Source organism: Eptatretus burgeri, chromosome 16 (genome assembly GCF_056783735.1).
Source record: "Eptatretus burgeri isolate ZD-2024b chromosome 16, Ebu_testis_v1, whole genome shotgun sequence".
NCBI classification, from domain to species: Eukaryota; Metazoa; Chordata; class Myxini; order Myxiniformes; family Myxinidae; genus Eptatretus; species Eptatretus burgeri.
Genome location: NC_140976.1, coordinates 41355868 through 41376791, shown reverse-complemented (window position 1 = coordinate 41376791; position 20924 = coordinate 41355868). Strand labels below are relative to the sequence as shown.

Below are 20924 nucleotides of genomic sequence, written 5' to 3'. Positions count from 1 at the left end.
AAATTTTCCACACTCCTCCAGCTCCAGATCAAAAGTAGATATGTAGTTGTCACTGTCAGTTATATTACTTGTATGGCTTCTCAGGATTGCTGCTGCCATATGCAAGATCTGATATTTATCAGGCTGATCTTTTGCTGAATGTAAATCAGAAAACTCAATGTCTTCATCAGTTTCCATGTGTGATGCTTGTTGGAATGCATCACCAATTGTCATGTTGCCTGAACAGACCAAGTCTAATTGTCCACGGCGTTACACGAAGATTAGTCTGTTTCCAGAATAATTTTTTAGCTTTGTCTTTAACTTCCAGGACGAATATTGTTGTGCATCAGTCACCCCTATGTCAACCAATGCTTGGACATACTTTTCTTTCAGGAGAGAGAGGCTTGTCACAGTCAATTTTTGGGATAGCACTGATTTCTCAAGCTCATTCTGAACAACGTGGAATGCTTTCTCATGACAAGTCTGTTCTTTGTCAGATGTGGCTGCCTTCAAACATGCTGCTTCAATGTTGCGATCACTGATATAATGTCCATAACAACTCCGATGATACTTTGCATCAAAGGCAAAGAGGTCTGAATGCGTAAGCATTCGAGTATGAATCTCTTCATCATTTCGCTTGGTGGCTGCTTCCAGAACTCTCTGTCTGGTGGATTTACCACTTCCAGTTGTAATTGGAGTCAATTTTTCTCATTTCTTGTCTCCTTTGCCACAAACAAAATATTGAGTACAGATATTGGAATTGGAGGAATGTGATCTACTGCTTTGCCACAATGAGGGATTACTTGTAGATGGATCTGCGGCATCATCATACATGTAATTGTTTGAGGAACTTGTATATTTTGCACGGCAAAGTTTCTGGAAGCTCACATGAATCTCGCTGGAAAGAATTTGGTCTTCTAAGGGTGAAAATAATTCAGACATCATCTTTGCGTTTCTTACATACATTCATGATAGTCCTAAGGCCATCTTGGATTGGATTCTTGACAACAGCACCTCCTTTTGAAAGGGATTTGAAGCACAATATACATTGTTTAGTGTTCAAACGAGGTTTCTTATCAGGAGGTTCACCATCCATTATGCTTTTCTTGTACTGTATTCAATGATGAAAGTTTCTCTGCCCTACAAAGACAAAGAAGGACTGGTAAAATAACAGGGACTAAAAACATGTTCCTCGGAATTGGATTTGACACATACACACTCCTATATTTTTTTTTTAGGCAAAACAATACTGTCACAACCTAATTATGTACTGCCCTTTCAGATTTCCTACAAAATGACACCTTATTTGTGCAAATCGGTTGAAAATTGCAGGTTTAACAGTCATTTTCGTGATTTCGCAACATTCGCCAAATTATTGGAGACTACTAACACAAATCATGACCAAAATACATGCTATCCCCAATATATTTTTTCACAACCATCCATTTCCTACTTCAGACATCCCAATAAACCAAAAAATTATGGTTGTGGTTTGTTCTACCTTGGGGAGGGGTTACCCTGCTTTTTAGGGCCCTTATGGGGAATGGCCACAGCACTATCAGGTTCGGTTTGATTGAATGTTAAGAACATCCTGTTGAGGATCAAACATTTTAAACTAGAAGGGCACAGTAGAGCGCATACCTCTGCCAGGCTGTTTAGTTTACGTTTTGTATTCCAGTGATAGGCTGGATCTGAATTCGGACCTGAACTAAAATTTAATCGGCTTTTGTCACCTAACCAACTCGTCCACCAAGTTTCGTCTGAATTTGTCTGCAACCTTTTGATACATCATGCTATATATTGTTTTAGCCTGATCACTCAATGGTGAAGAATCACTTTAAAAAAATTATTGGATCAGGATCCGGATTCGGATCTTCACAACAATCAAATCAATTCTTCCTTGTTACATACCCAACGTGCCTACAAAGTTTCGTCCAAATCTTTTTGAGATATCTTGCTATATATCGTTTTTGGCCCAATCTCTTAAAATTCTCAGATCCAGATCCTTAGTCAGATATTCACCAAAAGATAATCATTTAGTCCTTGTCACACACCCATACTCTCCACAAAATTTCGTCTGTATCCGACCACAACTTTTTGAGATATTTTGTCCCCCCCCCCCTTGTTCTGTCCGGCCATCTGTCCCCCTCTCCCCCACTCCCCTCCCTCAATATTTCCGTGGGGCGCTCCCTTCTGGTAAAACTCCCAAAATCAAGAATCACTGCTCACCTTCACTCTTTCATTCCTCTTCTTTTCCTGTGTTTGGAACAAACTGCCACACTCTGTTCAATCCCACTCTCTCCCCTCCAGCTCTTCAAAACAGCTGTTCACCACCATCTCTTATCTTACCCCATCCAAAACCATGATTTTTTTCTACCCCCGTTAATCCGCCCCAAATACACCTCCTTCAAATTCCCTGCTTTCCTTCCTGAAAGCCAATGTCGTGTCCATCTTGTTTACCTCGTGTACCCCAACCCATCCCTCTCCCTTCCACAGATCTCCTAATGTCTCTGTTCCACATTGTTTTGTGCACCCCTCTTGTCTTTTGCTCCCCTTGTTATACGTTTTTTGTGTTGGCTCTTACATGAGCCTCGACAGTGTATATTAAAAATATAATAATAAAACAGACAGGGGTGAAAATCTATTACGCTCTCAGCGACTCTTCAGCCAGAGTATTATTTTTATTTTGACGCCTGAGGAGGGAGGAGCCCAAAGTTGGATCAGGATGATTGGTCAGCGTTCTCCATCACCTCCATTGGTGCACCGATGCTTTGCTGAGTCGTCCCCCCGGGGAGGCTACGAAAATGGCCTAATTTGCCCCCAAACTCGTACACACAATGGAGTTCCAAGATTAACATGGGGTGTAAGGTTCTGGGAGCGCCTTCCGGCCATGAACGTGCACTAGATACCAAATGGGGGGGGGGGGTCATGATTTGAGCAGATACGAACATCTCGGTAGCATATGCCAATGAAGCTGTCTGTTAACATGCTTGTATGCTTGCATGAAGGAGAGGTTGTGTGTGCGAAGTGGAGTAAATTAAAATCGATAAAGGAATAGGGAATGGAATTAAAGACTGAACTAAAAGCCCTCACAATGCATTTTCTCCCATATACTCACTGGACATGAGGGAAGGGCTAACGAAAACGGATAGTAATTAAATAATTGCCTGGGGACCACTACATGTTGTCAGTGTGACCACTCTTCATTTTCATAAATGCCAAGGTGAGCCAATGAAAAAAGCCAAGAATTACAAGGTTTCGGAAAAGCAATGATAATGGAAAACCTATACGCCAAGAAAACCAAGACGCCAAGGTGAACAACGAATAGCCAAGATCTTGTGAAAAAGCCAAGGAGTGGTCACACTGCATGTTGTATGCATTTGCCTTCAGGAGCGACGGCTTCGCAGAACCACAACAATACTTTTGAATTTAGACTATTCTATGTATGATAGCATTCCTTTAAAATTATCTACATTGTGTATGGGCAGAAATGTCACGAACTGGATTTTAAAATTTTATTTATTTATTTTAAAATGAAAAACTGAGTGTCTTTTATGTTTTCAGGTGTGGGAACGCAACCTGTTGTGCAAGCAAAACAAATGAAGAAACATGATCAGAAAGCAGAACCAGTTATAACAGCATTAAGTCAAGGTGATTTTTAAAATTGAACTCATTACCTGTGTCTCAGGTCATCCCCTATCCAAACCCATGATCTTTTCTACTCTCATTAACCTCCTCCCCTCCCCCCACCCCCAACCATGCCCACCTCTGTCCAGTTTTCCTGGTTATCAGCTTTTTTCACCACTCCTTCCTTCTATATATATATATATATATATATATATATATATATATATATATATATATATATATATATATATATATATATATATATATATATATATATATATATATATGTGTGTATAATATTCTATGCATCTGCCGACGAAGTCACTGTTGGCATAATGTTTTCAGGTTGTCTATCTGTGATAGGTTTTCGTTAATGCGATAACTTAACAGCTGAAGGGATCTCAGTCAAACTTGGTACAAGTATGTGTAATGATGGAAAGATCAGCTGATTAGATTATGTGGTGAAGATGTCAAATGTCAAACGTCCTGTTCGATAAAAATTCTGTTACCACGCTAACTTGTGAACCAGTGAAGGGATTTTGACCAATCTTGGTATAAATATACATTAGAATGCAAAGATGAAGTGATTATAATTCAGCATCAAGCAGTTGCAGGTAAGAGTTCATGTCAGGTAGAAATGTGATACTTGAGAACAGCTGAAGGGATTTAAATCAAACTTAGTACAAGTATGTACAGGGTGGCCATAAAATCTGGAAACATTGGCGAATATACATTATAATTGGTTTATTGACATTACATTACAATACATGACATGTTCAATATGTTGTCCCTCATGAGAAGTGCACAGTTCAATGCACTGTGCAAAATTGCAATTAATGTGCATTAATGCAGCATTTCCATCAATCCCTGCACATGCATCCGTGATGCGTTGCCTCAGATGATTAGTGTCTCTGATTTTCACTGAATAAACCTGCACCTTCAGCATACACGAGAAGAAGTAATCAAGGGGGTTCAGATCTGGCGAGCGTGCAGCCCACTCCACAGGGTTACGTCGTCCAATCCAGTTCGGGAAATTATCATCCAACCATTCCCTCACCACTCTGGTGTAATGGGGTGCTGTGCCATCTGTTTCCAGACTTTATGGCCACTCTGTATAATGATGTGACAATGTGGGTGGACGCATATCTGGTTAGCTTCCCCCTCTCCTTGCTCGTGTACTTCCCCATGTCATTTCGACTCCCGAAGCAAAAAAACCCCCAAGTTATTGTGAATTGGTTTGATTCCGCTTCCATGATTCAAATTGTTTAAATGTGCATGTTTGTCCAAGCAGCTGTGATAATTGCTGAGCAATCTGATTAGCATTTATCATTTGCAATAACTAATGGATGTGTTTAATGTCTTTCTAACAGTTCAACATTTGATGAAGAAGATCAATTCCTCTGCTGATGGTAATCTTTTGAATATGCCAGCAACCTGATACAAATCAGATTTTTTTTTTTAATTTTATTTTATTGTTAATTACGAGGTCTCAGGCTCATGGAGGAGCTAGAACATAAATAGCGCGCACACATGCTGGTAAATACATGAGACAGCAATGGAATATGCTTCAAACAAACAAAAGCACTGAGTATGAGGGATGTGCCATCATTTCCTAGAGATATCCAGATTACCGATTGCTTTGTGACTGCTTCAAAACAATTTGGACTTTATATTAACAAAAATATAATATAATACACAAATTTGGTTGAATGTGATAAACGTCTTGTTGAGTATCAAGCATTTTCAATAATCGGAGCCAAAAACCGGAAGTACATTTTAACATCGCCATTCATTCTCAATATTACTAAAGTCTGGTATTTCTACATATGTGAACATGTCTGAACCTTATAAAATTGAAAACTGAACCTTATAGAAAAATACAAACGCTGAAAGACACTATACAACATCGGAATTGACCCAAGCTGACCACGGCCTGAGTGATGACATAACTTTCCGGAATTATGGAGAGATCTTCATCCCCTCCCCCTTCTTGGGATACCAACCCTTGGGGGTCTATCCATGTTCTATCCTTTCATTGCTTATCTCAAACAAGGAAGCAGCACTTACAATTTTAAATGTCTTACACATGACTTGGCCAAGGTTGAAATCCAACCACTGATATATCGGACTCAGAGCGGACGCAGTTTAACCTCCAAAGTAACAGTCTCATGCGTGACAATTCCCTTGAATGCATTGTTTATTTACATTAGTATCCAACATCAGATGTGACATTGAGAAAGGAAATTACTATACTTTTGAATTTAGTCCATTCCATGTATGATAACATTCCTTTGAAATTGATCCACACTATGTTTGGGCAGAAATATGTACATTTAATATATTGTTGCGGATCCGGGGTGGCGGGATTCTCACCCGACTCTTGGCCCCACGCTCACCACCGCCGTCTCCGGGGCTTGTAACGCCGGCTGGCTCGGCACAGGCCTCGGGTCACGCGTCTTCAATCGCGATACCAACGTAATCCTGGACCTTACCAGTTGGGGAAATAGAACCCCGGTTGCAGACTGGTTTTGTCAGATGCCGAGCGTTTTCTGCCAGTCTGTAACCATTTTGGTTTTATATGCCAATCGAACGGATCGTTTCTCGACGCGACACAAATTAATCCACAGCGGCAACTTCATACGAACCAACCAGATTTATTGGGGAACATCGGGGAACACAACACAAGCAAAATATTCACGACAATGTTTTTATTAACAATCTTTAACCCGTTCTTAACTAGGGAACTACGGATTACAGGTTTTGAGGGGGTCCCGACCGAGATATGCCCTAAACAACATGCAGACAAGACAGAGTACTTGGTGATGTTTCATGGACGAGAGGAAAGTGTCAAAAGCACGAATGTCGCTTGTAACAAGCCGATGTCCACGGATTCGGGCCCCCAGCTCGAACACGCCGCGTGGCAAAATGGCGCTCACCCTTTTGTCGCAGACCTCATGCACGCACTCTCGCGCGTTTAGACCCCGCGAGGTCGACTGCACCAGAGCGAAAGATCCATGGTGGTATGCTCCAGCTGGCTTTTCACAAGGTCCAGCATACAAATCCAGGCCTGGCCTGTTCACCAGATAAGGCCAAATCGAGGTGTTTGGGCTCCGGCAGGTGGATCGGCAGGCGGATCATCAAACGTGTCGAGGACCTTATCATGAAAGTCGATTGCCCACTCGACGTGCAGGCAGCCTCTAGTCATTTCTCCTGCCTCCTTCACGAAGCAGATCGCAGACAGACACAGCCGTTCCCTACACAGCAGATCACGACTCCCACCAGTCGTTTCTCAGTTCCACCTTTTCTTTCTCGGCCAATGGCAGACTCGACCCTCAGGTTCAGTTTTCTCTCCCGGCCGATCCACCACTGTCTTTCCTTTTCTCGCTCGCCTCGAAGCCCCTGCTCATCCAGCAGATTGCGACTCGACACTCGTCATTTCTCTGTTGCCTTCCCTGCCTTTTTTCAGCTCGTTCCTCACGAAAAACGGACACAGCTGTCCCCTACACAGCCGATCGGCGCCATCTCGGCGCTCAGTTTCACCACAGTTTCTTTTTCGTTCGCTCCCTTGCGAGCCACTCGCTCCTCCCTTTTACTAAGCCGACAAAACTCCTCCCCTTAGTTTTACTTCCTCTTTTTGGCCATTCCCTCTCAGCTGACTGGGCGGGGCCTCGTCCGGAGTGGGGAAGGAAGAAGAAGAAGCCCTCGGCACACCACCACTGAACGAACAATAAACATGCTTCCTACACCTCCCGACACATGTCACGTCCATTTACCGAACAACCTGACTCAACATGCATTTAATGGGGGATCTGAGCTAATCCTATATTTAGTAGCCTACGAAGGGCCATTTCCGTAACAATATGTTCAACCAAAGAAGCACACTGACCCTACGACACCGACGCTGATGTTACATACATAAATTATACCAACACATCACCTCCAAACTAGGAAGGATCCGTATGGTCCTCAAGCCTTTGCAGACTGAGATTAAAGCCTCTAGACGAAAGCAGAGATGTGGGTCTAGATTTCACCTTTGTGGGCTCATCAGGACAACATACTGATGCTTCCGAGTTTGGAGGAGATGTACCAAGTGTTAAAATCTGCTCTTCTGTACTTTTCTTCATCGTTTGTGCCTGTACATACATGCTTCATGATTGTTTGATGTGCCTTGTAAATACTTGTCTTATTTGATTTGGTAAATCGTTTTCCATCCTACCTGCTTCCTCTTGTCTCATTCCATCTATTGGCATGATTTAGTGTGTAAAATTAGATGGACGAGAAGTTCTCACCCACTGTCAGGTCATGTATGGGAACATTCGCCGGAACAGCATGTTGCTGTGTCAACTTTTCGCCAGTCCTCCAGGGCCTTTGTCTGGCCATCCCCCAGGCAGATACCTGGCCCATCCCCATCTCCTTGAGATGCTGATCAACCTGCTGCAACCACGAGTCACGTGGTCGGCACATTGGCCTCCTCCACTCACGAGGCTCCCTCGCTGAGAGAATCTGGTGAGCAGGATCAGCGTGAGGAAAACGAGCCACATGCCCATACAGCCGCAGCTGACGCTCCTGGACTATGCAGGTAACAAATCTCATTTAAGTCTCTCTCAGCAGCCGCTCATTGGACATAGTCCAACCAGCAATTGCCAAGGATTCTCCGAAGAGACTGGAACCAAAGGAATTAAGTCGCCGTCTCAGATCCCTGGTCAGAGTCCAAGTCTCACATCCGTAGAACAAGACTGGAAGCATCAAGGACCTGAAGACTCGGACTTTCGGCTTCCTGCTGCACAGGTACTGGCAGCGCCAAACCCCATGATCCAGTAAATCCTTGATTCCCCAGGCCCGACCCAGATGTCTATTTACCTCTGGCTCACAGCCAGCAGAGACATGAATATCACTGCCAAGGTAAGTGAATCTCTCCGTGACCTCAACATCCTCACTACAAACACGTACAGACGAGATGGTGGCACCCATGATGTCAGCGAATGCCTGGATTTTTGTTTTGACCCAGGAAACCCGTAATCCCAGTGGCTCCGACTCCTCATTCAGCACCTCGAGGGCCCCCAAAATGATATATTGTGTCTCCACAAAGATGACTGCATCATCTGCGAAATCAAGGTCAGAGATCTTGACATTCCCAAACGATGCACTGCAGCGTGATCTCTCTGACATCCTCCTCAGAATCCAGTCCATACAAGTGCTGAAAAGTGTGGGGGCCAGTACACACCCCTGACAAACTCCAGCAACAACTGGAAATATGTCAGAGGTGGTATCACCACATCTCACAGCACTCTCTGATCCAGAATATAGTTCAGACATCATATTGATCAGTTTCAGTTTTACCCCATGAAGACCAAGAATCCTTCAGAGGGCATCCCAATTCACTGAATCAAATGCTTTGGAGAGATCAACACAGGCTGCAAGCAGTCCCTGCCGAAACTCTCTTCTGCGTTCGGTGAGAAGAGCAAGGATACGGTCAATCGTTGACGTCTTTGGTGTAAAGCCTGACTGCTCTGCACGCCGGTGCTCAAGCAGATGGTGGCGAACCCCATCAATAATTTTCTGAGCAAAGACCTTGCCCGGCACCGAGATCAGCATCAGCCCTCGGTGGTTGCTCCAGTCCTGGCAATTACCCTTCCATTTTCAAATAGGGACAACAAGGCCCCTCTTCCTGTCTGTTGGGATGATGCCTGTGTTCCAGGCAGAGCACAGAACTGCATTCAATGACACGAGTACAGCAGTCCCATCAGCCTTGAGAAGTTCAGCATGGATGCCACACATCCCAGGAGGTTTACCCCATTTCAACCAGTTCACCGAAGCCTGTGTTTCCACAAACGAAGGTGGATTACAGTTAATTGAAGGGTCAGCAATAGGGATAGTAACACCCCTGACCTCCAAATCAACAGCTGGTGGATCAGCCTGGTGCAGCCGCTCAAAGTAACTGGCCTAGCGGGCCCTCACTTCGGACTCCTCTGTCAAGAGCCCACCACCCTCCGCTTCAACTGCATCACATTGAGGGACGGGCTTGGAGGAACGCAATGTGCAAATTCCCCTGAAAGCAGGACGAGAATCCCTTGACCACAGGTGATGCTCTACCTACTCACAGATTCCTCGTACATAGGCCTCCTTGTCCACCCTTGGTGCACATACAGTTTTACGCCTCAGCTCTCTAAACTGCTCAGCTCTGCCATTCAGTCTGGTCCTGTGATTCTGGTCAATGGTATCCAGTGTCCTTTGAGAGACAAAATTCTTCTTCACCCTACGGTGAGTTCCAAGACATCCACAGGCAACATCAAGGACGGTGGTCTTGAAGACACTCCATAGCTCTTCCCTCAAGCACTCAGACCCTCCAAATCTCCACTTAGCATGTTCACGAACTCCTCAGCTACCCTCTCATCCTTGAGCTTGCCAACATCCAGCCTAGGCTGGGATGGTACCATTCTCCTGGATTTAAGCTGCAACGTCAGAGTTGCTACAACAATCTTATGGTTGCTATTGAGAAACTGAGCACTCCGGTAGGCCCTGTAGTTCTGGACCATCCTCCAGCGACCATCAATGAGCACATGGTCAATCTCCTTTGCCACACCACCAGCGTTGGAATACCAAGTCCAGCGATGAGCCTGTGGGTGCTGGAACCATGAACCAGCCACCCTAAGTCCATGACTTCATGCAAAGTTAATGAACTTGGTGCTATTCTTGTTCACAGTTTCAGACCCATGGGGACCAACACATGTTTCATAACCATCCCCGTTAGGGTAGTCCTTATTTCTCAACTTTGGATTTTTTTAAGCTCCAACCCCCGGAAGTCGTTGGAATAGTCGAGAAAACTCTTCTGGTGTTTTTATTTCAAATTCCAACAACATTCACCTCTCCCTCATCGACCTTGAAGTTTAGCCTCAGTTGCTCGGGGTAGCTGACATTAGAACGACTTATCGACCTGTGCTGAACTTTAAAACGCTCCTGTAATGTCCAATCGTCTCTTTTGATGTGATACGTCGATCTGTGTGTTTGTGTAATGTGTATTACTCGTTCTTCTCACCGCCCCCCTAATTTTTTTTTTCAGGGTGAAACTTCAAGGTCTGAGGGAGGGGTAAATGTTGTCCGATTGGAAAAAAAAGTTCACCAGGAGAGTTTTCTCGACTATTTCAATGAATCCCGGGGGTTGGAGCTTTGAAAATCTGAAGTTGAGAAATAAGGACCACCCTAATCCCCGTCAGTTCCAGTCGATGCATTGAAATCCCCCAAGACAAGAAGAGTATCTTGCCTGAAGCAGTGATCAACCACAGACAAAAGTTGTCATTTACAGTGGGATCACTCTTCTCAGTCGGAGCATATACAGAGACCAGAGAAACGACACCCAAGGAGTGAGGAATCCTTAGTCTCGTATGCTTGTTGACCGGTGTGAAAGTATAAAAGTGAAACTGGAGTGGAAAGTATCGTATAAAAGTGAAACTGGAGAAGTACAAAACTGCAGTCGGCTTTGAGGCGAGCCAGTGCCAGAAAACAGGAAGTGAAACTGGAGAAGTACAAAACTGCAGTTGGCTTTGAGGCAAGCCAGCGCCAGAAAAGAGGAAGTGAAACTGGAGAAGTACAAAAACTGCAGTCGGTTTTGAGGCGTGCTGGGGCTTTGAGGCGAGCAGAAAAAGAAAAGACAGTGGTGATTCTGCAGAGAGAGAAACTGAACCTGGGCGCGCCGGGTCTGCCTTCTGTGGCCTGGAGAAGCGAGCCAGGGCCGAAGGAAAGGCAGCGAAAGGACTGCATGAGGTCTGTTTGCCCTTGGCTGGATGAGAAATGACTAGCGCGAGTCGTGATCTGCTGTGTAGGGGACGGCTGTGTCTGTCTGCGATCTGCTTCGTGAAGGAGGCATGGTGAACAGGCCAGGCCTGGACTTGTATGCTTGACCTTATGAGAAACCAGCTGAAACCCATCATTGACCTGACGGTCTGGTGCAGTCGACCTCGCGGGATCTGAACGTGCGGAGGCCGCGTGCGTGGGCGGTGCGACAAAGGAGGACGAGCGCCATCTTGCCACGCGGCGTGCTCGAGCTTGGGGCTCGAATCCGTGGACATTGGCTTGTTACGAGCGACATTCGTGCTTTCGACACTTTCCTCTCGTCCATGAAACATCACCAAGTACTCTGTCTTGTCTGCATGCTGTCTATGTCTTGTCTGCAAGCTGTCCGTGTCTTGTCTGCATGTCGTTTAAGGCTTATCTCATTAGGGACCCCTTCGAAACCCGTAATCCGTATCTCCCTAGTTAAGAACGGGTTATAGATTAAGTAAAACATTGTCGTGAATGTTTTGCTTGTGTCGTGTTCCTCAATGTCCCCAATAAATCGGACTGATTTGTATGAAGTTGCTGCTTTGGGTTTGTTCGTGCCGCGCTGAGAAACAATTCGCTCGATTTGGATATAAAACGAAAATGGTTACAGACCGGTCGACTCCGCTCGGTCTCTGACAAAACCAGACTGTAATCAGGGTATATTCCCCCAGCTGGCAAGGTGCAGGTGTATTTTGGTATCGTGGTTCGAGACGCGTAACCCGAGAATTGTGCCGAACCAACCGACGTTATAACCCCGGAGACGGGGTGGTTAGGGTGGTGCCGAATCTGTAACATTTGGCTACGAATCCCGACACCGCTGAACCCTTAACAATATATATATATATATATATATATATATATATATATATATATATATATATATATATATATATATATATATATATATATATATATATATATATATATATATATATATATATATATATATATATATATATATATAATATGGAAATACTTGCAGTAAAATATTGTGGACTGGAATTTATTTTTAGAGACTATGAGTGGTCTTTTATGTTTTTAGGAAGGGGAAAGCATTCTGCTGTGAAAGCAAAACGAAAGAGAAGACATGATCGGAAAGCAGGAATGGTAATATCAGCATTCAATCAAGGTGATTTTGAAAATTGAACTCCTATTGCCTCCGTCACTGGAGGTGGACTGAGGTTATGTTTTCACCCCTCTTTGTTTGTTTGTCTGCCTGTCTGTGAGCCCGATACCTCAAAAGTTTATGGACTTATTCAAACAAAACTTTGTGGAGAGGTTGGGTCTTTGATGAGGAGTGATTGATTAGATTTTGGTGAAGATATATATATATATATATATATATATATATATATATATATATATATATATATATATATATATATATATATATATATATATATATATACACACAGTCATGCGCCGCTTAACGACGTTCCGGGCACCGATGGATCGCATATACGACAGGTCTGCCAGCTCTGAAAAAAAAAAAATAATAATATTTAGCTGAAAAATTCCTATCGCCAAGTGATGTCGCCTCGTATAAAAATAGCACATACAATTATGTACACTCTACAGTTCATAATACCTCATAATGATAATAAACAACGACAGTGTGGCCCTGTTACTATCCCTGTGTCAGAAGAGGCGACCAGGTTTGCGTCTGGAATGGCATCCGGCGTAAAACCTGTGCCAAATCACTATGCGGATCATACGGATGATCCGCTGTGGCGACCCCTAACGGGAGCAGCCAAAAGAAGAAGAAGAGGAGGAGGAGGAGTGTGGCCCTGTTATAATGCGATCGTTGAGGTCCATAAAATGTCATCGCGAAAAAACAGGATCATGCTAAATCGGGATTCAAGGAAATCGGCTTTCAAACTGAACCAATGTTTCCACGTTTACCTTCCAGCAAGTAAATTACCTTTGAATTGAAGAATTCCACAAATAAATCGTTGTTGTTCGTCAATTAAAACACAAATTTATTTTTAGTGAAGCTTTTCATGTTGTTGAAACATTCGCACTGTTCCGAAAATATATATCATAATTGACAGGTGCTCGTTTATTCATTTGTAAATTATAACATCGATGTAATGATTACGTATTTATAAAATCTAAACGCTATTTATTCATCTTTCTATAATCGATGCGAGAGGAGATTGTAAGCTGCTGCTAACAACACCGATGGCCGTCATGAATAGCACAAAGGTAAATCTAACGTGTCTTCTGTCTCTTGGATGTGTGTTACAATTGCCGACAGTATTCAGTACAGTAACATGCTGTACACGTTTGTGTCCGAGGAGCAATAGGCTACACCATCTAGCCTAGGTTTCTAGGTTTGTGTAAGTACGATGTACGAAAAAAAAAATGATGTTCGCACAACGACGACGTCGCTTAACGACGCGTTTCTCACAACGTTACCCCGTCGTTAAGTGGCGCATGACTGTATATGTGTGTATATATATATATATATATATATATATATATATATATATATATATATATATATATATATATATATATATATATATATACTGTATATATTTTACCATTGAGAGATTGGGCCAAAATTATAAACAATAAAATCTGGATAATGAGCGTATGCACCTATTTTTTGATTTGGTGGAGCACATATGCACTAATACTTTTCAAAAAGCCATGACATGCTCTTGTAATGGTAATTGTTCTTCAGATTGGCTGCATAGATGTCAGTTTTTACATCATTGCAATTTGAATTGTGTGAACCTCGGAAAAAAAAAAATACTAAATACACTTTCAGTCCTTGAGCACATATCCGTTTAAACTCCGTAACAAGTTCGTTTTCCATGTCCGGGTAAAAGGACCCGTCTTCCGCTCACTATTTTCTTCGAACCTTTCACACTGAACTATTATTTCCTCATTCTTCACCATTAGCATCAATGTCGTCGTGTTATGTCCAAATTTCTTACACGTCTGGTCCTGATTCTTACAAGAGTTGTAAAATGCGATAATCTCGATCTTCTTTTTCACGGGTGTATGATCAACGTTTCACTGGCATGTCCATTTTGCTCATGATGAAAAACGTTGTTTGACCTCCCTTTATCATAAAGGCTCCTAAAACACCCTTTTACGACCCTTGATGAACAACGTTTTGAACGTACAACTCTTGTAAGTACCAGTACTAGGTCAGGTCAGGGAGCATGCGTCAGAGCAGCGCGTCACTGCGTCCGCTTTCCGCTGGTACTGCAGGGGCTTCTGGCCATCCCTCAGGCAGGTGCCTGGCCCATCCCCATCTCCACCCGTACTCAAACCACTATTCTCAAAGACCCATTCTCAAACCCTTATTTTTCCGACACCTGAACTTGAACCCCCGTTCTCATGCTTCATTATCAAACGCATTCTCAAACCACGTCACCAGTGTTTAAAGCAAATAATTGCCACTTTAGCATTGTAATGGTCATGGTTCTTCGCCATTCCAGCATCCCAGTCTAGTCAGATCAATGGAGGCATGTCCTGAAATGTGGTAACCATTCCAAAGTCTCCAGTTCAACCATGAACGGTAACTCACACAAGGGCTGGTTTGAGAAATTCAAGAGGATTTGCCCTCCACCATGTAATATTAGTTGGGGAAGCAGTATTGTTACGAATTTGGAAGCTTACTGCACACAACAGCCAGGTCCTATAGAGCAGTTATATCGGTATGTGTTTCTAGTTAGGGTCCCGTCCCCTGTGTCTAATCATCTAATGCAGGGGTCGGGAACGTGTGGCTTGCGAGCCAGGTGTGGCTCTTTTGATGATTGCATCTGGCTCGCAGATAAAATTGGAGCTTGAAACTTTGAAAGCCCAATATTTCTTGCGGAAGCTTTACCTATAGTTTGAATGGTGTCGTGCTTCATTCATGTGCAGGGCTGAACTTGGCAGAAGGAGAGAAGAAAAAACGCCTCCGAATTGGCTGAAGCGGTTTTCGTTTCGTCCAGTCATGCGGCCGAGGCGACTAGTGATTTCGGTTCCTCTAATGACGTGCCGCCGCCGACACGCGTAGCGGAATTCATCTCGACCAATCACGCGCCACCGCTGAGGCGACAGCATCCCAGAGTCGGCCGGCCGAGCCGCACCTCTCGAGTATATAAGCCCGTGCACAGGCCAGCCAGACTCACTATTTGCCAAGCCTCAGTTGGGTCAACATCTCCCTCTCTCTCTCACTTGCTCAAAGCTAACCCTTCGACGAAGAAGATGGCGAAAAGAAAAAAAGATGAGGAGCATCGTACATTTCAGGACGAATGGGCCAAAGAATTCGCCTTTGTGGAGAGAGCAGGTTCTGTGGTGTGTCTAATTTGTAATGACAAAATTGTATCGATGAAACAGTCGAATATAAAGCGGCACTTCGACACGCGCCATGCTACCTTTGCATCAAAATACCCTGCGGGAGACAGCAGAAAGAAAGCGTGCCAAGAGCTACTGAGCAGGGTGCAAGCCAGCCAGCAGCAACTCCGCGTATGGACCTGGCAAGGTGACTATAATTCTGCTCGCTTTGCTGGATCTTTATCAATAGTGAGGAACGGAAAACCATTCACAGATGGCGAGGATGCTAAAACGTTCATGCTGGATGTAGCCAATGAACTTTTTGATGATCTTCCGAACAAAGACAAGATAATCAAACGGATACAAGACATGCCTCTGTCGGCAAGAGCTGTTCATGATCGTACCATCATGATGGCAAACCAAGTGGAGGAAACGCAAGTGAAGGACATAAATACAGCGCCGTTCTTTTCCCTGGCTTTGGATGAGTCAACAGACGCAAGCCATTTGTCGCAGTTCAGTGTGATTGCAAGATATGCTGCTGGTGATACACTGCGCGAAGAAAGTATTGCTGTTCTGCCAATAAAAGGGTCCACAAGAGGTGAGTATTTATTCAAGTCTTTCATGGAGTTCGCTCAAGAAAAAAAATCTACCTATGGATAAACTTATCTCAGTGTGTACTGATGGTGCTCCGTGTATGGTTGGGAAAAACAAAGGATTTGTGGCGCTTCTCCGTGAACATGAAAATAGACCCATCCCAAGTTTCCATTGCATTCTACACCAGGAGGCACTTTGTGCTCAGATGTGTGATGGGCAGCTTGGCGAAGTGATGTCGCTGGTCATTCGTGTGATCAACTTTATTGTTGCCCGAGCCTTAAATGGTCGCCAGTTTAAAACACTGCTGGATGAAGTTGGAAATAACTATCACGGTCTGCTTTTGCACAGCAATGTGCGTTGGTTGTCAAGAGGGAAGGTGCTTAGTCGTTTTGCGGCTTGCCTGAACGAAATCCGGACTTTCCTTGAAATGAAAGGGATTGAGCATCCTGAGCTAGCCAAAACTGAGTGGCTCCTCAAGTTTTACTATCTCGTGGATATGACTGAACATCTGAACCAGCTCAACGTGAAAATGCAAGGCATTGGAAATACAGTGTTATCCCTTCAACAAGCCATGTTTGCTTTTGAAAACAAGCTTGAGCTCTTTATCATGGATCTTGAAACAGGTCGTTTACTACATTTTGAAAAACTGCGACAATTTAAAGATGCATGCACAGCAAGTGAGCCCACTCAAAACTTTGATCTCCACCAGTTAGCTGGCTTCACATCCAGTCTCCTACAGTCATTCAAAGCACGCTTTGGAGAATTTCGTGAGCACACTCGTCTTTTTAAGTTCATCACCCATCCAAACGAGTGTTCACTTAACACAGCCGACCTGAGTTACATTCCTGGTGTCTCCGTCAGAGATTTTGAAGCAGAAGTGGCTGACCTGAAGGCCTCAGACATGTGGGTGAATAAGTTCAAGTCACTGGATGAAGATTTGGAAAGAATCGCACGACAGAAAGCGGAGTTGGTGAGCAAGCACATGTGGACAGAAATGAAAAAACTTCAACCTGAAGACCAGCTGATTATCAAAACTTGGAATGCGCTTCCTGTCACATACCACACACTGCAGCGTGTGAGTATTGCTGTATTGACCTTGTTTGGATCTACGTATGCATGTGAGCAGTCATTCTCACATCTTAAAAACATCAAGTCCAACCTACTATTATGTCTAACGGATGAAAGCCTCAACGCTTGCATGAAGCTTAACCTCACCAAGTACCAACCAGACTACAAAGCCATCAGCAAATCCATGCAGCACCAGAAGTCCCATTAATGGTGAGTATTATAACAACATTATTTAAAAGAATAAATTGAGGCTTATTATACTCACATTTAGTTGAATTCAGTCTTAAAATATATTATATGGCTCTCACTGAAATAGATTTCCAAATATTTTGCTTTCATGGCTCTCTGAGTCAAAAAGGTTCCCGACCCCTGATCTGATGGGTGATTAAATGTTCGTGCGCTGCAGAGTTATTTTGATAGTCAGGGTTTTCTTTTACATCTTTGCTTTCACAACAACAACACCTTCACCTTCACTCCATCCTGATGCCATAACGCCCACGGTGGGCGGAGTTCAATGAAGGACTTGGTGTCTCTCTCGACCAATCAGAAAGATGCGAGCGAGTTTGCCGTCGTTCGGCCAATGGCAGCCAACGCAGGACAACATTACTCATCTTCCTGTTTGGGGGGCGGTCTGCCGTGATGCCCACCACGCTCTCCCCCCGGCCCAATCAGTGGACTTGGCGCCCCTTTTGGCCAATCACGGGGGCGACGAGCGCATTTGCGTGCCAAAACCGTCCAGTGAGGGAGAGCGGGTCGGAGGAGGCGGCTCTTCCCCTCTGGAGAAGGGGGAATAATTCATTGGCACGATCTGCCTGGAAGCAGTTGGAGTTGGGGTTTGCCTGCCGGACCATCTTGGATCGCTTCGCCTTGCCTGCTGGCGCTCGCTGCCTTGTCCGCACTCGCGCTGGTTGGCGTCCGTCCATCCTCCGTCCCTGGTACTTGGCGAGGCATCGTTGCTGCGGGTTCGAGTCCCGCCGATCCAGAATGTCAAAGACCACACGAGGTGGACAGGTCCAAGATAGCTCTGGTCTCCAGCTCACCCTTTCCTCGAGCTGGAAGCCTTCAATAAAGACCCGACGGGGTCCGTGTGTGTGTGTGTGTGTGTGTGTGTGTGTGTGTGTGTGTGTGTGTGTGTGTGTGTGTGTGTGTGTGTGTGTGTGTGTGTGTGTGTGTGTGTGTGTGTGTGTGTGTGTGTGTGTGTGTGTGTGTGTGTGTGTGTCCTTGGGCCCCGTCTATAAGTAGAACTGTTAAGTGCTTTTTGTTGTAAATTATTTGCCTAGGTTAGTCGTGATGATAACTCTGCTCTGTGTTCCCCTCCCGATTATTCTTCCCCTCGTCCCCTGATTGTTGTAAATAAATTGCCCTTTTTGTTGAATGTACCAGCTCGTCCTTGTCCTTTTTATCATTGGTTTGCTGCGCTGCGAACGGGAATTAGAAGGCTTCATTGTTGTGTAATCGTGCAATTGGCCCGGCAGGAATCTGGTACTCTCCGCTCGGGGTACGACTCTGATCCGGCTCGGTAACGGCCCGGATCACGCAGAGGGTGAATTTCCCTGGTAGTTTGGACAACGTGGGTATTTAGGTATATTGAAATAGGCAATTGACCCTATCCCACGTGCTCGACCTATTGGCGATCTTCGGTCCGATAAGGGACCCGTGACCTTTCGGATTTATCTGAAAGGTACGACCGAAATTCCGGGTGTTCGGTGGAGCCGACTCTACTGCTCCCCCTGGTGGTCGTGCTCGCCGCCGAGACCCGGCCCCACAACAGTATCAGGCGACTGTGATGCTGCAAAAAACTGCCATCTTCAGCTCATAGCACTAATCGAGGCAGAGGAATTTATATCGAAGCAGTTTTTAAAATATATTTATATATATATATATTTTTGAATATACATGGTCTCGGCCTATGGAAGAGCGATGACACTGAACAAATCAGGACACAACATAACAAAGGGAACAGTAGGAGAAAGGGGAAACACCAACAGCAGTGCAGAGGGAGAAAGTAGATGGGAGAATTTGCGGTACGTTGCTTTCGGAGAGATAGAGATAGAGATAGAGATAGATTTCTCAGGATTGAAAGACATGTCTCAAATGTTTGACCAGCTTGTGATTTTGGCAAGTTCTGAGAAGAGGGAAGAGGCTTTGATTTGCCTTCCACTCTCTCACCGCAGGCAGTTCGGTGGTCTTTCTGTCTTCTGCCATCTCCTCTCCAGCCTTGCCCCCCCCCCCACCCCAATCTGTCTGTGATCTGTCCCCCCCCTATATTTCCTCAGGGCGCTCAAGGTCCGCCAAAACCCACTTCTGATGAAACTGCCGAAATCAAGAATCACTGCTCACTTCCACTCTTTCATTCCTATCTTTTTTTTCCCACCACTGGAACAAACTCCCACACTCTCTTCAATTCCACTCCTCCCTCCAGGTCTTCAAAACAGCTGTTCATTACCATTTCATATCTTCCCCCATCCAAAACCCTGACCTTTTCTCCCCCACTGATCCACCCCAAACCCACCTCCTTCATATTCCCTGTTTTGGTTACTGAAAATCCCTGTAGTACCATCTTGTGAAAAAAAGAGAGGATGCTTGTCCATCTGTTCGAAGAATGAGAGATGTCACGGCAGAGATTGGGGTAATCAGCAAAGAGATAGAGGATTTTCCAAGGAGTCAGTGAGATCATTGATGAAGATTAGGAATAAGATGGGCCTAGAACACTGGCTCATGGTACTTCAGCCTTGAAAGGGAGAGGAGAAGAATGGGTTCCGTTGAGAGCCACAAGTTGGCTACGAGAGTAGAGTAAGTCAGTAAGCCAAGAGTGGAGTTGGTCTCGGATTCCATAGGCAGACAGTTTGGAGAGTGGGGCAGGATGCCAGACTGTATCAAAAGCTTGAGATTTATCCAGAGAGACAGCCCTGATCTCCTGACTGATATTGAGGGCCTCTACCACTGTTGGGAGAGTCGAAATAGCATGTCCAATGCGCAGAGTACCAGAGTTTTTTTTAGGACAAATGAGCTGATGCCATCCAGTCCAGTTGCAGAGTTAGTCAAGGGTTGCCAGAAATTTTTCCCCAATTTGAGGTACAAGAGACACATTAATCCAGGTGCAGTTGGTTAAGACTCGGAAGGATTGGTGCAGAGAGGGAGGGATTCAGGACACAAGATTTTGAAGAAACACAGAATTCAGGCATTCAGCCTTCTTCACGAGCGGAGTCAGCTGTGGTGCCATTTGAAGAGGGGAAGGGACTGAAGTGGAGCATACACCAGAGACTGACTTGACAAGGTGCCACCAGGTTTTAGAGGGAGAGACAAGTTTGAAAGTTCATTCTTTAGATTTGGACAGGTAATGTTTTCTGCCTCTCCTGAGTATACACACACTTGTTGCGGGCTTTGTGGATTGACCTGAGGTTGCCTTCAGTCGGATTTGCCTTCTCGGAGGAGAATGCAAGTTGTTTTAAATCAACAGCCTCACCACAGGATTCAGAGTAGCAAGAGCGGGGGGATGGCTAAGATAATTGAAGACGAGGTGGGTTGAATCTGTGCATGAGAGAGCAGGTTTCTGTGGA

At 44.6% G+C, this 20924-nt stretch overlaps 1 protein-coding gene across 8 annotated transcripts in view; it reads left to right on the top strand.

Moving 5' to 3' along the window:
- The window catches only part of LOC147010935 (uncharacterized), a 234455-nt gene that overhangs the window by 12290 nt on the left and 201241 nt on the right, over window positions 1-20924 (top strand). For 5 of the 8 annotated variants that reach the window (XM_085859817.1, XM_085859816.1, XM_085859814.1 and 2 more), the window contains 3 exons: window positions 3544-3630; window positions 4977-5015; window positions 12467-12553. In XM_085859817.1, coding sequence (XP_085715943.1) covers window positions 3544-3630; window positions 4977-5015; window positions 12467-12553 — 213 coding nt within the window. The remainder of the gene's footprint in view (window positions 1-3543; window positions 3631-4976; window positions 5016-12466; window positions 12554-20924) is intronic. The other 3 variants (XM_085859819.1, XM_085859815.1, XM_085859820.1) reach the window with 1 other exon arrangement.